At 37.9% G+C, this 14,277-nt stretch overlaps 1 protein-coding gene and 1 pseudogene across 1 annotated transcript; both read left to right on the top strand.

Moving 5' to 3' along the window:
* The first annotated feature begins 585 nt into the window (after window positions 1-585).
* LOC114009786 (olfactory receptor 6K6-like) lies at window positions 586-4,493 on the top strand (annotated as a pseudogene).
* A 7,263-nt stretch (window positions 4,494-11,756) lies between these two features.
* LOC102503307 (olfactory receptor 6K2) lies at window positions 11,757-12,719 on the top strand. The gene has a single exon (XM_006159087.1). The coding sequence runs from the start codon at window positions 11,757-11,759 to the stop codon at window positions 12,717-12,719; it is 963 nt and encodes a 320-aa protein (XP_006159149.1).
* Window positions 12,720-14,277: the final 1,558 nt, after the last annotated feature.

The raw sequence follows: 14,277 nt of genomic DNA, 5'->3' as shown, positions 1-14,277 counted from the left end.
GGCAAGACCTCTGTGCATGTTACTGGGAAAGAAAATTTGGTACTTTACATTTTCTTCTTTAGAATTGGTGTGATTTTCCAACTGACAAAATTTTAATAAAAATTAATCTATGTTCTATTCATTAATTTATTCGCAATATTCAGGTTGACAACAATAAATACCTAATACTGTCCCCCGCCTTTTCCTCTTTTTCTTGCGACCCCTCCTCCTCCTCCTTCTACTTCTTCTTCTTTTTGTATGTGTGTGAAGACACAGTATATTAGTCAGGGTTCTTTTTTTTTTCTTTTTTTGGAGAGGTTTTTGCTATATGACACGTGTGCTCACCAGACAGACAGAGACAGAGAGACAGAAAGCGAGAAATCAACCCCCATGGGGAATGGCCACGCCACAATCCCTTTTCCTCCATTCTCCTCTCTGGGATTTTGGACGAGAATGCACGCACATATGCCCAGCATGAGTTTTAAGCCACAGGGTCTGGGACATGGAATCACGGTCGACTACATGGGAATCCAGCAACATAGCCATTACGCTAACTGCTGGTCCCCCTTGAGTTCTTTAGGGAGATATAATAGTAGGTTTGTACAGATGTGTAAGAACAGATTTACTGAGGCCATCTACTGCATGCTTATGGCAGCTAAGAGTTCCACAGCAGGCCATCTGCAAGCTGTAAATCCATGAATTTTGCTAGAGTAGGAAAGTCCAAGTTCAGAGGTCCCAGAGGCAGGAAGGCAGATGACGTAACACAGTCCAAGGCTAAAAGTTTGAAAACCTGAGGGTGTCAGTGGTGCTGGTGTAAAACTCTACTAGATCCTTGCCATATGTGGACCCCCAGACCTTAGACCTCCAAACTATGAACTTAATAATTCCCTATTCTTATAAATTGCCTAGACACAGGTATTTTCTGTTATGAGCAACAGAATGGACTGGAATATATGGCACTCTCCCAACTCCATGGATAGAGGATGGCAGGTTAAATAGCAATACAAAGAGTAACAATGTTCAGTGGAATTTTCAGGTAGTCCTGGGAGCACTGATAGATTCTCCTTGACCTGGAGATATAATTAGAAGGAAGTCGTCTGTCAATTGACTGCACAAGGGAAGAGGCTGCTTCCCAAGTATCATCAAGAGAGAAAAGCTCGTGGAGCTCAGTTTTCCCAAATTTTAATTTTCCATAAAATGACTTAAGACAATCCTTCCAGAGAGATTAAAAAAACATTTAACCATACAGAGACCCAGGGAAAGGGAAGAGCCCTCTAGTATTTGGCAGAGGTGAATTTAAGGTCCTGGAAGTCTGAGGAGAGAGTATTCATTTCCTTTGCTTCAGATGAGACACACTAATTGAAGATTTGGGAGGATTTGAATTTTGTTACTGGAGTGGGGTTTATGAGGAAATTTCATTTGGGCTCTGTAGATTTACAGATAAAAAATGGAAAAATACAGTTATTTGGACCTTACTGGACTTTGCAGATGTAAATATTTATACTTTCCCTTCCTGTCTTTTTGATTTTTCTAATTTTGCCTTTACCTTATTCAAATGTATTTATCTAAAAAATGAGCTGTTTTGCAGCACCTAATCCATATCAGAGATTATGAAAGACCAAAAAAAAAAAAAAAAACTGATTCTACCCTAATAGAAACTCACAATCTAGTGAACTTCAAGAAATAACAAAATTACAGTGAAACATAGTGTTTGGTGGAGGTTCTCTAGAAAATACAAAGACAAGAATAAACCCCAATGTGTGTATATGTGTGTGAGTAAGTGGGGAATTAGTTGAGACCACAGGAAAAGTCAGAGGGCTTTTTGCAGGAGGTAACCCCCGAGATGAAACTTGAAGGAAGCCTGAGTTTTTCAGCTGAAGAAGAGTAAGAGGGCATCCCAGAAAGCTTTCACAAAGGCAGTGATCCAGGGTATATCATAGTGAACTTTGAAAACTTCCACAGTGCAGCATGAAGGAGTGACCAGTGGGACTATGGATACGTGGGTCTAAAGTTCAAGAAACACCTGCTCTGGAGATAGAAATTTAGAAAGACAAATAATTAGCAGAAGCTTTCATACAGAAGAAAACAAGCCTGAAGAAGGTGGTTTCACGGGAATCATAGAAAAGCATCTTTAAGTAGTTATCAGTAGTTTCTGATGCTAAAGTATAACAATAATATAAATGCTCAAACTTTCCATTGTTTTGCAACTATAGGGTCATTGATACTTTGATACATTGTTTTCTATGTATTAGTAGAGAAAGAAGTCACACAAAATGGTAGAAGATGAATTAAGATCCAGAGATAATGTTAATATCTGTTAATATTATTCTTTCAAGAAGCAAAATATCAAACACCGATACTAGACACTTTCATAGTTTAATTCAAGTCATTTTCACAACTCAGCACAAATAATTGTCAACTACAGAGTAAGATGCTGAGGATCAGATATATTATGTAATTTTTCCCCATTATTATTCAATTAATAAGAGAGAGAATGAGTATTCTGGCTCACTATGCTTGATTAGAGCCCACACTAGTAATCATTTTGCTATACCATTTCCCAAATCAAAGCAAGATTAGAGGTGTAGGCAAGCTACTGCTTGTTTTGAATCTTAAAAATGTCAGAACAGGAAAATACCAACTGACTAAAATAATACTCTCACACTCATTGGTTTCCTTCTCGGTTAACTGTGCTTGTTTATTCATTCACAGCTGGCTCTGTGGGGAAATGGAAACGAGAAACATCAGCACTAATAGAAATGATCGCCCTTGGGTTTCCTGAGCTCCAGGATGATCTCCTATATTGGTTTCCCTTTACTTTTTGTTTGTTTGTTCTTTGCTATAGGGCGCATGCGCTCACCAGAAAGACAGAGAGACAGAGAGACAGAAAGCGAGAAATCACCCCCAGGGGGGATGGCCACGCCGCAATCCCTTCTCCTCCATTCTCCTCTTGGGATCTTGGGCACACACGCACATGCACCCAGCGTGAGTTTTAAGCCACTAGGTCCAGGAGTTGAACTGTGGTCAGCTAAATGGGAGTTCAGCGACATAGCCATTACGCTAACTGCTGGTTCCTTGTTTTCCCTTTACTTTTCCTGTGCACCCTAACTGTGATTGGAAACCAAACATAGACTTTGCTGTAAAGCTGGACACCTTTCTCCACAATCCCGTGTACGTTCTTATTTCTTAAAAGGTAGCGCTCACAGCCACCAACTCAAAGATGCTTCCCAAACTGGTCAGTGAACAAAGGACCATCTTTGTCATTGCTTACCTCTGGCAGGTGCACTTCCATTCTGGTGGAAACACTAAAGGGGCCTTGCCTAATGTCAAGGCCTCTGACAGGTATGTTGCCATCCACAGCCCATTCCACCATCACACCTTCATGACGCCTTCCTATTCCCCTGAACTATGTACTCCACTCTCTGCAGGCTCTGTTATCTTTGGTCTCTTTATTCTTCTATCTGAAATTATGTGTAATTTTACTTTACCTTTCATGGTCCAACCAAATCCACCAGTTCTTCTGTGATTTTACCCCTTTATTTAATTAAACCTGCACAGATGTCTCCATGATCCTGATTCAAGATATGATTCATGATCTTCACATTCTGATAACAGGTCTGATTCTTTCTCTTTCTTTTTTTCTTTAAAGGTTTATTTAATTTTATTTATTATTGTTATTATTTTAATTTGCTATAGGGTACATGCACTCCCCAGAGAGAGAGACAGAGACAGAAAGTGAGAAAGCAAATCACCAGGTTTGGGACTCGAACCACAGTCAGCCACAAGGGAGTTCAGTGCCTCAACCACCATGCCACCTGCTGGCCCCTCTTTCTCTTTCTTAATTGGAATTATCATTGTTATCTTGGGGACTCATTTAGCTAAAGGTTGAATAAAGGCCTCTTCCACATGTGCTGCCCCCTGTGCTGTCTTCCTGCTGTTTTCAGGTAGTGTGGCTCTCACGTACGTTAGACTCTCTGCCACATGTCTTTCTAGGATGCCACTGTTGCTCTGACAGGCTATGTACTTGCTTCCTTTCTCAGTCTCACTATGTATAGCCTGAGAAATAAGAATAGGAATGTCATAATTAAGAAGCTCTTTCGTGCTCAGTATCTGGTCAGTAGCTGAGGCTACAATCCTCTGTAGAAATTAAAACACTTCACAAATATTGATCCCTAGGTAATTAGAATTTAATGGATTATTTAATTAATCCAACTTTCTTCCCCAGTGAGCTGACAAGTAGACTAGCAAATAAAGACCTTTGAGGATTTAGAGACAATAATAGCAATTTCTCTCCTTACTTTCTAGGGTCAGTGCCTTCTCTGTATCTCTGATGTTGTTAACTTATTCTTCAACTTCAAGATGGTTCGTTGAATTAATATAAACAACATTCATAAATATTTCCATTGTTCCAGCTTCCCCCATCTTCAATGTCTGACTTACCTTTGCAATGCTTGGAGCGTCCCTCTGACACCACACGCCTTCCCGTTGCTATGAGAGAATGTGCTAGCTACTAAACACCAAGGAGAAGCGAGGACGTGCAGCACTCCCACACACTCTACTCCTTCTCTTTTCCTTCTCCAGTCAGCTCCTTATTGTTCTGACCACACTCAGCTGTGATCCAAGTGCAACACTTTCGTCCATAGGGCATTGTGAACTGCATCAAATTTGTGTTAATTCCTCTAAAAAAACAAATGAGTAGATCATATTTTTCCTTTGGGAACTTAACTATACCATGCAGAGTGAATGCAAAGGCGTGTTAAGAAGTGATAAATACATATCTTTATATCTTTAATCAAATTTATTATGTTTTAATCGATTTACCTAAAAAAACAATTAGTCTATTTTATAGGGGTGCCAAAATACATAATTTTTAAAGAATTATTTTATTTAACTTCATGTATTTTATTATTTAGTTACTTTTAATTTTACCAGAAAGGGACAGAGTGAATGAGAAGAGAAAGAGAGAAAGCAAGCTGCCAGGTCCGGGACTAGAACCACGATTGGCCATTTGGGAGCCCAGCACCCTTAACCACCTTGCCACCTGCTGGCCCCCAAAATATATAATTTTACAATGGTTATAATATAACACATATAATATTATCATTTTTTTTAGACAGATTTTTGCTATAGGGCACATGCACTCACCAGAAACACAGAGAGTGAGAGAAAGCAAAAAACTCACCCCCCAGAGGGGAAGGCCATACTACAATCCCTTTTCCTCCAGTCTCCTCTCTGGATCTTGGGCATGCGTGCACATGCGCCTAGCATGAGTTTTACGTCGCCAGGTTTGGGACTCAAACTGCGGTCAACTACATGGGAGTCCACTGATGTAACCATTATGCCCTATAATACATATTTTTAAAAATAAAAATTATAGGAGTCAGCAAGTGATATAGTGATTGATTTGAGTCCCAGACCTGGCCACTTGCTTCCTCACTTTCCCTCTCTCTCTCTCCATCTCTCTGGTGAGCACATGTGCCCTATGGCAAATTTAAAAGATATTAAATTAAATTAAATAAATAATTCTAAAAATAGTCACCCAAATTTACAAAAAAATCAAAATTGTATGCTAAGATTGTATTTCCATAGACTATTTATAGCCATCATCTTAATTAACATTAACATTTTGCACTTTTTTATAGGAGGTACACATGCACAGAGACCAGGTATGTTTTTCAGTCTGACAGGTCCAGGACTCTGTGCAATCTGCCATGTGAGATCCTGTCATATGAGATCCATGTGAGATCCACCAAGTCACTGGCTGGCCCCAGATCCTGATTTTATAAGATAGTGTCACTAAGGAGAACGTATATTTCTTAGAGGCACCAGCTTCCTAGTAGCAAGGCGGACTCTTACCTTCCATTCTTCTGGCCCTTACTATAAGACTGAGTTCTTTGGGAGTTGTGCACAACTGAGGTTAATCTTCATTTTGCAACTTGCAGGGTAGGGACCTTAGCAGTGTTTATTTTTTATGTCTTAGTTTATTCTTGGAATTTCCTCTGAATTCATAAGGAAGAGTGAACTGCCCTCTTCAGGTACTTAGTTCTTTGTATCAGGGAGTTCACCGACCACTGTAAAATATTGATTTATACTCATTTTTATATTTTATGGTAGTAACTTCATGAAGGCAAGAAATGACATCGTACTAATCATTTTATTCTCAGAACATTTGTTGTATACACAAAAGAACTTAGGAGTAGCATACAGACTTGTTAATTTGCATGAGTCTTTGGAAGACTTCCCTGATTTATCTTCCCAAAGAGTTTTCTGACCTCTTTTCATAAATGAAGGAAAACCACTTCTCTTCCTGGAGAGGTTACTGACCTCTGCTCATAAAGAAAGGAAACTAAAATATTGGCCCAAACAGCAATATAAACTAGTATGTGAGGGATGGAGAAGGACAATAATTTTTCCTAAATTAGTCTAAATAGTCCGAAAACAAGCAAGGTCTAAGCCCAGCCCTCTCCTTCCAACGTTCCATTGATCTCCCCTTTTCTCAGCATTTCTTAAATCTGAGTTTTGAATTTTCAACATTTTGATTCACTAAAATACAGCACAGAAAGGGAAGGCTTTTTTAAAAAGGACTTTTATTCTGACAGCTAGAGCTCCCAGACTATCACATTTGTTCTAGTTTGGAGTTCCTTGGGATTGGAGTTCTCTTAATTACCAGTCTGAAGGGTTTTTGCTGATTGAAATCATTATGGGGATTGTTGTTTTTGTACTTATCTTGAGTCATTTATGTAGAACTCCCAAGAGAGTTTAACTTCCCATTCTAGATATATTCAAGAAAAACTACACACATTCAGAGAGTGAGGGGGACAGAAAGAGAGAAAAATTATGGCTATGTATATGTAAGTGAGAGAGAGAGAGAGAAAGAGAGAGAGAAAGGGATGGAGAGGAGAGAAACCCTACAGGGAAAGGCATGTGTATGTATCACTGACTGATGAAGGCTATTCAGTTTCTCTTCCAGTCGGGATAAAAAAATGTAGCAGAAGGGCAACCAATGTTTGTAGTTTTAAATACCCCACAGCAGGGCAGGGAAAGGTAATCTTCAGGTATGTTCGTTCTCACTCTGGAACCCAACATCAGCAAGGTCAGTGCATTAACTAATTTTGGGAAGTAAGATATATCCAGAGAAAGAACATTCTTGCAGTCTCAATGTGAGTAGCTGCTGGGCAGGTTTTAAAGAGGAGTAAGTAAACCGTGTTCTAGAGCAAGTTAGTGTCAAGCATGAAGGCTTAAATAATTACATTCTCTAGGAAACATGTAGATTGGGAATAAGACCTAAACTCAAAGGATTGTTTTTCAACCATATACGAGCATTGTAGTTTATATTTTAACTGTTTCAGAAAGAAATGTTCCAAGATTCAAGTGAGATTTGCAGTTAATGGATTCACATGTGCACTAGATTTATCATTACTGAATTTTGGATAAAGATAAAGGAGAAGTTAATGGATAAAACTGATGTTTTCTTTCTTTCTGACTCACATCTTCTGTTGGCTTATTCACATTTGTTCTGGAGACTAAGGTATTAAAATCAGGTTTGTTGGGAACCAGCAGTTAGCATAATGGCTATGTTGCTGGACTCCCACGTAGTCGACCGTGGTTCGCGTCCCGGACCCGGTGGTTTAAAACTCACACCGGTTGCATGTGCGTGTGTACACAAGATCCTGAGAGGAAAATGGAGGAGGAGGGATCGTGGCATGACCATCCCCCTGGGGGGTGATTTCTTGCTTTCTGTCTCTATGTCTCTCTCTGTCTGTCTGGCGAGCACACGTGCCCTATAGCGAAAATCTCTCCAAAAAAAAATAAATAAATAAAAATCAGGCTTGTTGATAATGCATCTTCCTGAGCCAGTGGCCTAGTTTAGTAGGTGGATTTATGTTCTGAAAGCCATAGTTAGGGAATATGCTGATGTCTGTTGGAAACAGTAGGACTTATAGGAAGGATAAGGTACATATGTAACTCATCAAGAAAAGTTAAAAAATTAATAAAAAATGAAATAATGAATATAGGTATACATATTCATGTATCTCTCTCTCTCTCTCTCCACACGTATCCACACACACACACACATACACATATGTAAAAATATAGTTCTTAGATACACTTGATATTAGCTTGTTAAAAGTAGAAAGAATACATGCAGAACTTGGTTAGGGAAAAAAAGGTAGAGATTAAAAGGGAGATGAGAGGAGGATATTTTAGGAAGGAGGGTTTATCTTAGGATGTTTGGAGACCAGAAAATGTAAGTTATATGTGTGGAATAAGAATTTGCTGAATTGGATTGGTAATTAGCAAGTGAACAAAGAGATACGCTAGGCTAGTTTTCTGCAAGAATTAACAAAAAGTAAATTTTAGTGCAATATTGAAGAAAAATGATGCTTGCTGCTGTGTGTAAAATAATGTTTTAAAGTTAGAAGTTTGATAGGGGCTTGATCAATGAACACCCACATCCATAGCTAATATAATGGAGAACTATTAATGCCCTATCTTAAGTTATACAAGAAGCCGGACCATTATCAATGCCAGACAAAAAGAGCTTATTGTTTTCTGATTGAAACTTCTGTATGGGGTTGTTCTCTCTTAGTCTCTTTATCTTTTTCAGTGACTGCATGCACCCACTGGCAATAGTATAAAAGACCTCATTAATAATTAATTTTCCTGGGACCAGCAGTTAGAGTAATGGCTATGTCGCTGGACTCCCAAGTGGTCGACTATGGTTCGAGTCCCGGACCCAGTAGCTTAAACTCACGCCGGGTGTGTGTGCGTGCGTGCCCAAGATCCCGAAAGGAGAATGGAGGAGAAGGGACTACGGCGTGCCCATCCCCCCTGGGAGGTGATTTCTCACATTCTGTCTCTCTTTCTCTGTCTTTCTGGCGAGCACATGTGCCCTTTAGCAAAAATAAATTAATTAAACTAAATTTTTTAAAAAAAAAAAAAAAAGTTTTCCTAAAAGACTTGAGATCCTTTCTTTCTTTAGAAAAGAAGTGAGAGCTTGAGGAAGAGAATAATAAGAAAATTAAACCTACATATTGACATGACAGAAGTCACATGAGAAAAACTAATACTCTTGCAATTTTAACCTTCAGAGAATAGAGGGTGAGTAGAGGAAAGTAAGACTGGAAGCAGAGACCTTTGGAATCTCAATTACAATATTGATTTTGTAAGCATTGTAACTAGGCATCAAATTAGGGTAAAGACAGTGAAAATAAAAGATAATGCTGATATAATAAAAATTAAGCTAAACAAAACTTGAGAATACATTTAGTTTGGGGACTGAGGGGACAAGAGATATAAAAATTAGCAAAATTTGCATCTAGTTCAACAAAAATAATAGCAAGGGAAACTGGCTGGGTTCAGAGGATAAGGGTTTGCTAGAGCCTACAGGAAAATCCACAGACAGTAGCTGAAACAACAGAAATAAATTTTCTCACAATTCTGGAGACTGAAATCTACAATTAAGGTTCTTTGTATTATAGCCTGAAGATGCTTGCACTCAGTAGAGAAAGAGACTGAGAAATATCACTCTGGTATAGAGGTGATACTACATTGTTATACTGCAATCCTTAATCCTCCCATTGCTACCTATATGCCCCATGTGTTCCCCAAGTTGCTGGAACCAACATCAAGGTTAGTTGTTGCGGGATCTGGTTCCATTAACTGCTGAGCTCCAGGACCACCTCATAAGATAAAAATTTCCACAGGGCTGTTTTTCCTTTCGAGTTACTTCTCTTTGACTTGCAGTAGGTTATCTTCTTCCTGAATTTTTATATGGTCTTCCCTCCAAATTGTCTGCATGCAAATCTCCTCTTTTCATAGGAACACAAACAGTAGTGGATTAAGCTCAGTCCTAATGTTGATTTTAATTTAGTTATTTCTTTAAAGGCCCTATTTCCACATATACTTACTGTCTAATGTACTTTATGTTAGAAACTCAAGATACGAATTTGAAGCAGGACACACGCAGCCTATACTAGTTAAGGATGGTAACTTTTGGTCAAGGTTATGCTTCTAAATATAAGATTCCTGAGAAAAAAAAATGTAGGACTTAGGGAGCTTGAAAGCAAGACATTTTAGAGTCACGTTAATTAACTAGAATAGAGCTCCAACAGGAGATGATAGATAATCTTGAATACGTGAGGTTTTGATATAAACGATACCTGTGTGTGGAAGAAAATATATAAATAAAATAATGAAGAGAGAATTTGGGGTTATTTACAAACCCAAGAGGTGGAAAATGGAACTACCAATGGCAGTTTCTTCCTTCAACAGGAAAAGGAAAAAGAGACTTCCAAGGATTGGTTTTTGACATTGGAGGACAGTGACAATGAGGACTGAGAGAGGCCATTGACTTCAATGATAAAATTACTTATATACCTTAACAAAAAAGATGTGAAAAGTTAAAAGAAGGTAATATATTCAAGGGGATTTTGAATAAATTTTCCATATGTCCTAATGTATTTCACATTTAAAAAAAGATTGTTTTGATTCAGAGAGATATAGTTTCAGTAGAGATGTAATTTCCCTCCAAGATAAGAATATATGCGAATATCCGATAGAAGAGAGAAAATCAACATGGAGAATAAAAATAAATTTTGTAAAGGAAAAAGTTAATAAGACAATATTCTTTAATCTATGTTACTTACATTATATTTTTATATAGAATTCTACCCTCTCACTGAGCCACCCATGTACTATAGAACTGCATTTATTTCCTAATACATTCAATTTTCATGAAGTATTTCATTGACCAAAGGCTTCTGGTATAAAATATCTTCAAGAACCCTCACCTGGAATATGTGAAAAAGAAGAAATGTGAGGACATAGAATGATCTTTTAAAAGAACATAAAACACATGTAAACATTTCTATAGTTATTGTCCTGTAAGTATTTTCTGAATCACTATTAAGAATATTCATATAAGGGCAGGCAGGTGGCATGGTGGTTAAAGGCGCTGGATTACCACATGGGCAACTGTGGTTCAAGTCCTGGAGCTGCTGGCTTGCTTTCTCTCCTCCCGTTTCTCTCTCTGTCTCACTCTCACTCTCTTTGATTGAATTTAAAAATAATAATAACAAATGGAATTAAATAAATAAATAATTCTTTTTAAAAAAGAATATTCATATAAAGATAGGGTAAACTATATATAAAAAGAAAGGGGAGGAAGATGGGAAGATTGACTATAACTTTGTCATTATAATTAAGATAATCAAATAATATGCTAAGAATCAGATGAACTGAAGCAGCATGAAAAGATTTTTGGAATATTTGTGGGGAAATTGTTCAGAAATCAAGGACATTTGCATATGGAAAAATATGTTAAATGGTTTGCTAGTCATTCAATGTCTTATCTACATTTACCATATCAAAACACAATGATTTAAGCTATGGTGTCTTGAACAGCAGGATCAATATTACCTGGAAATTTGTTAGAAATGCAAATTTGAGGGCCATGTCTAAAATCTGATAAATTAGAAACTCTTACTATAAGAACCGCAGTCTGAATTTTAGCAAGCTCTCCAAGGACCTGATGCATGCTTATACTTCAGAATCACTAGTTCAAATGTTGGTTGTGTTTCTGGCTAGCTTTATAACTCACTTACATGCAATGATGGAATAGTAACCATTTCTTTCTTCCATTGTCTTCGTCCACATCTTCAATACAGAGTCTATCTGGAGGCTGGCTTTTGGCAAGCATATTTATTCTCAGACCATCTTAGATTTAGAAGATGTGAGAGTACACTGGGAATCGAAACCATCACTTCAATGTGGAGATGAGGAGCCCCAATGGGACCACTGCTCAGGAGTTTATCTTCTCTGCTTTTCCTCATTCCTGGGGAGAGTCTGTCATCTGCTTTGTTCCACTGCTCTTCATCTATGCTTTCATTGTGGTTGGAAACCTGGTCATCATCACAGTGGTCCAGCTGAATACTCACCTGCACACCCCCATGTACTTCTTCATCAGCGCACTTTCTTTCCTGGAGATTTGGTATACCACGGCCACCATCCCAGTGATGCTCTCCAGCCTCCTTAGTGAAAGGAGGAGCATTTCCTTAAACGGCTGTCTCTTGCAGATGTATTTCTTCCATTCCACAGGCATCAGTGGGATGTGTCTCTTGACAGTTATGGCCTTTGATCGCTACCTGGCCATCTGCAACCCTCTTCGCTACCCCACTATCATGACCCCCAAGCTATGTACCCAGCTGACTTTAAGTTGCTGTATTTGTGGCTTTATCACTCCCCTCCCTGAGATAGCTTGGATCTCTACACTGCCCTTTTGTCGTTCTAATCGCCTCGAGCATATTTTCTGTGACTTTCTCCCAGTGCTGCGCCTGGCCTGCACAGACACACAAGCCATTGTCATGATTCAGATAGTGGATATTGTCCATGCAATGGAGATTATTACAACTATGATGCTGGTTTTTATGTCCTATGTCGGTATTGTTGCTGTGATTCTACGTATCCGCTCAGCCGAAGGTCGCCGGAAGGCCTTTTCCACGTGTGTCTCCCACCTGACTGTCTTCTTGCTCTTCTTTGGAAATGTGGCTCTCACATACTTACGCTTCTCTGCCACCTACTCCTTATTCTGGGATACAGCCATCGCTCTGGGCTTTACGGTGTTGTCCCCGTTCTTCAACCCCATTATCTATAGCCTGAGGAATAAAGAGATAAAAGAAGCTATAAAAAAGCACATGGGTCAAGTCAAGACCTTCTTTCCTAAAACCAGAGATCTCTAGTAAGAGGTCGTAATTGGATGTCTATATATTATAGTTTCTGTTTCTTCTTCATCCTCATGTGTCAGAAATCTGCTTGTTCTCATAGCCTTGTATGGAGACTTGTCTCCTACAGATCACTAATAAACGAAAATCACTTATATTTATTTCTTCTTTCAATCTCTATTCAGGTAGACATACTTTTGTATTTAATTTTACAAATTATCTGCTGCTCAAGTTATTCAAGTTTAATTTATTTTGTTGAAAATACTCTTGGTAAACATTTAGAATAATCTTAATGTAATGAAAAAGTTTGTTTGTAAGACATGGTAATTGAAAGTTATGTCTATAAGTTTTCTGCATGGTTCCTGCACTTTACAGGGTTCAAGAATGACCCTAATTTCTATTTTTCATTTGTTTAAATTGTACTATTTTAGTAGACAATATTAATTATATTACATTTATGGTATATTATGTGATATTATGACATATATATGCAATGTGTATTAATAAAATTAAGCAAAATAATATAGTCATAACTTTAGTTACTTGACTTTTGGGGATCAATACATTTGAAATTGGGGCCAGCAGGTGGTGTAGTGGTTAAGGCAGTGGACAAAGCAGTGGACTCCCACATGGTCAACAGAAGGTTGAATCCTAGACCCAGCAACTTGAAACTTACGCTGGGTGCGTATGCATGCATGCCCAAAATCCTGAGAGGAGGATGGATGAGAGGCGACTGTGGCATGACCACCTCCTCAGGGGGTGATTTCTTGCTTTCTGTCTCTATATTTCTGGCAAGCATGTATGCCCTATAGCAAAAATCTCTCAAAACAACAAAAAAAGCATATATTTGAAATTTACTCTTAGTAATTTAGATATATTAATATGTTGTTATTATTACTATTAGGTCAACAAATAATAATTGTACATATTTGTCAGTATAGTTTAGTTTTCCATATATAAATACAATATGTAATGATCAAATCAGAATAATAAATATATACAACACCTTAAACTCTTATCATTACTTTGTGTTGTGAACATTTAAAATATTTTGTCTAGGTATTCATTTCACATTTTGACATGATTGATTTATCTGTTATTACTCTTTTTATTATATATATATAATATCCTTGTCCCATTAATGCTATGACTCTCTGTTTTGCCACTTAATATACACCTAGTGTCTGCACTCTATGACTGAAACTGAATCACTAAAGGATATGGAAGCACAGCAAATGGTTGTGAATACCAGATAAAGCGTGAAGGAGTAGAGTCCGAGGAAGGACATTAAGGAGAAAAATAGAGAGACTAGTAGCCATTCTAACTGAGGTGAGGCAATATTTCCCTGCGGTTTTGATTTGCATCACACTTTCCTGATTAATAGTGATGCTGAACATTGTTTCATGTACTTTTTGGCCAATGCATTTTTTTTTCAGGAATTCTCTGTTCAGATTGATTACTCATTTTTCAAAAGAATTTTTTACATTTTTACTGGCATTTTACTTAGCTATGTTTATATTCTGGTTATTAATCCCTTTGAGATATTTAACTTTCAAAAATTTTATCTCATTCTGTT

The sequence above is a fragment of the Tupaia chinensis genome, unplaced genomic scaffold (genome assembly GCF_000334495.1).
Source record: "Tupaia chinensis unplaced genomic scaffold, TupChi_1.0 Scaffold000623_1, whole genome shotgun sequence".
Taxonomy (NCBI): domain Eukaryota; kingdom Metazoa; phylum Chordata; class Mammalia; order Scandentia; family Tupaiidae; genus Tupaia; species Tupaia belangeri.
Note: the sequence above shows the minus strand (reverse complement) of the source record. Positions and strands in the feature narration are given on the sequence as shown.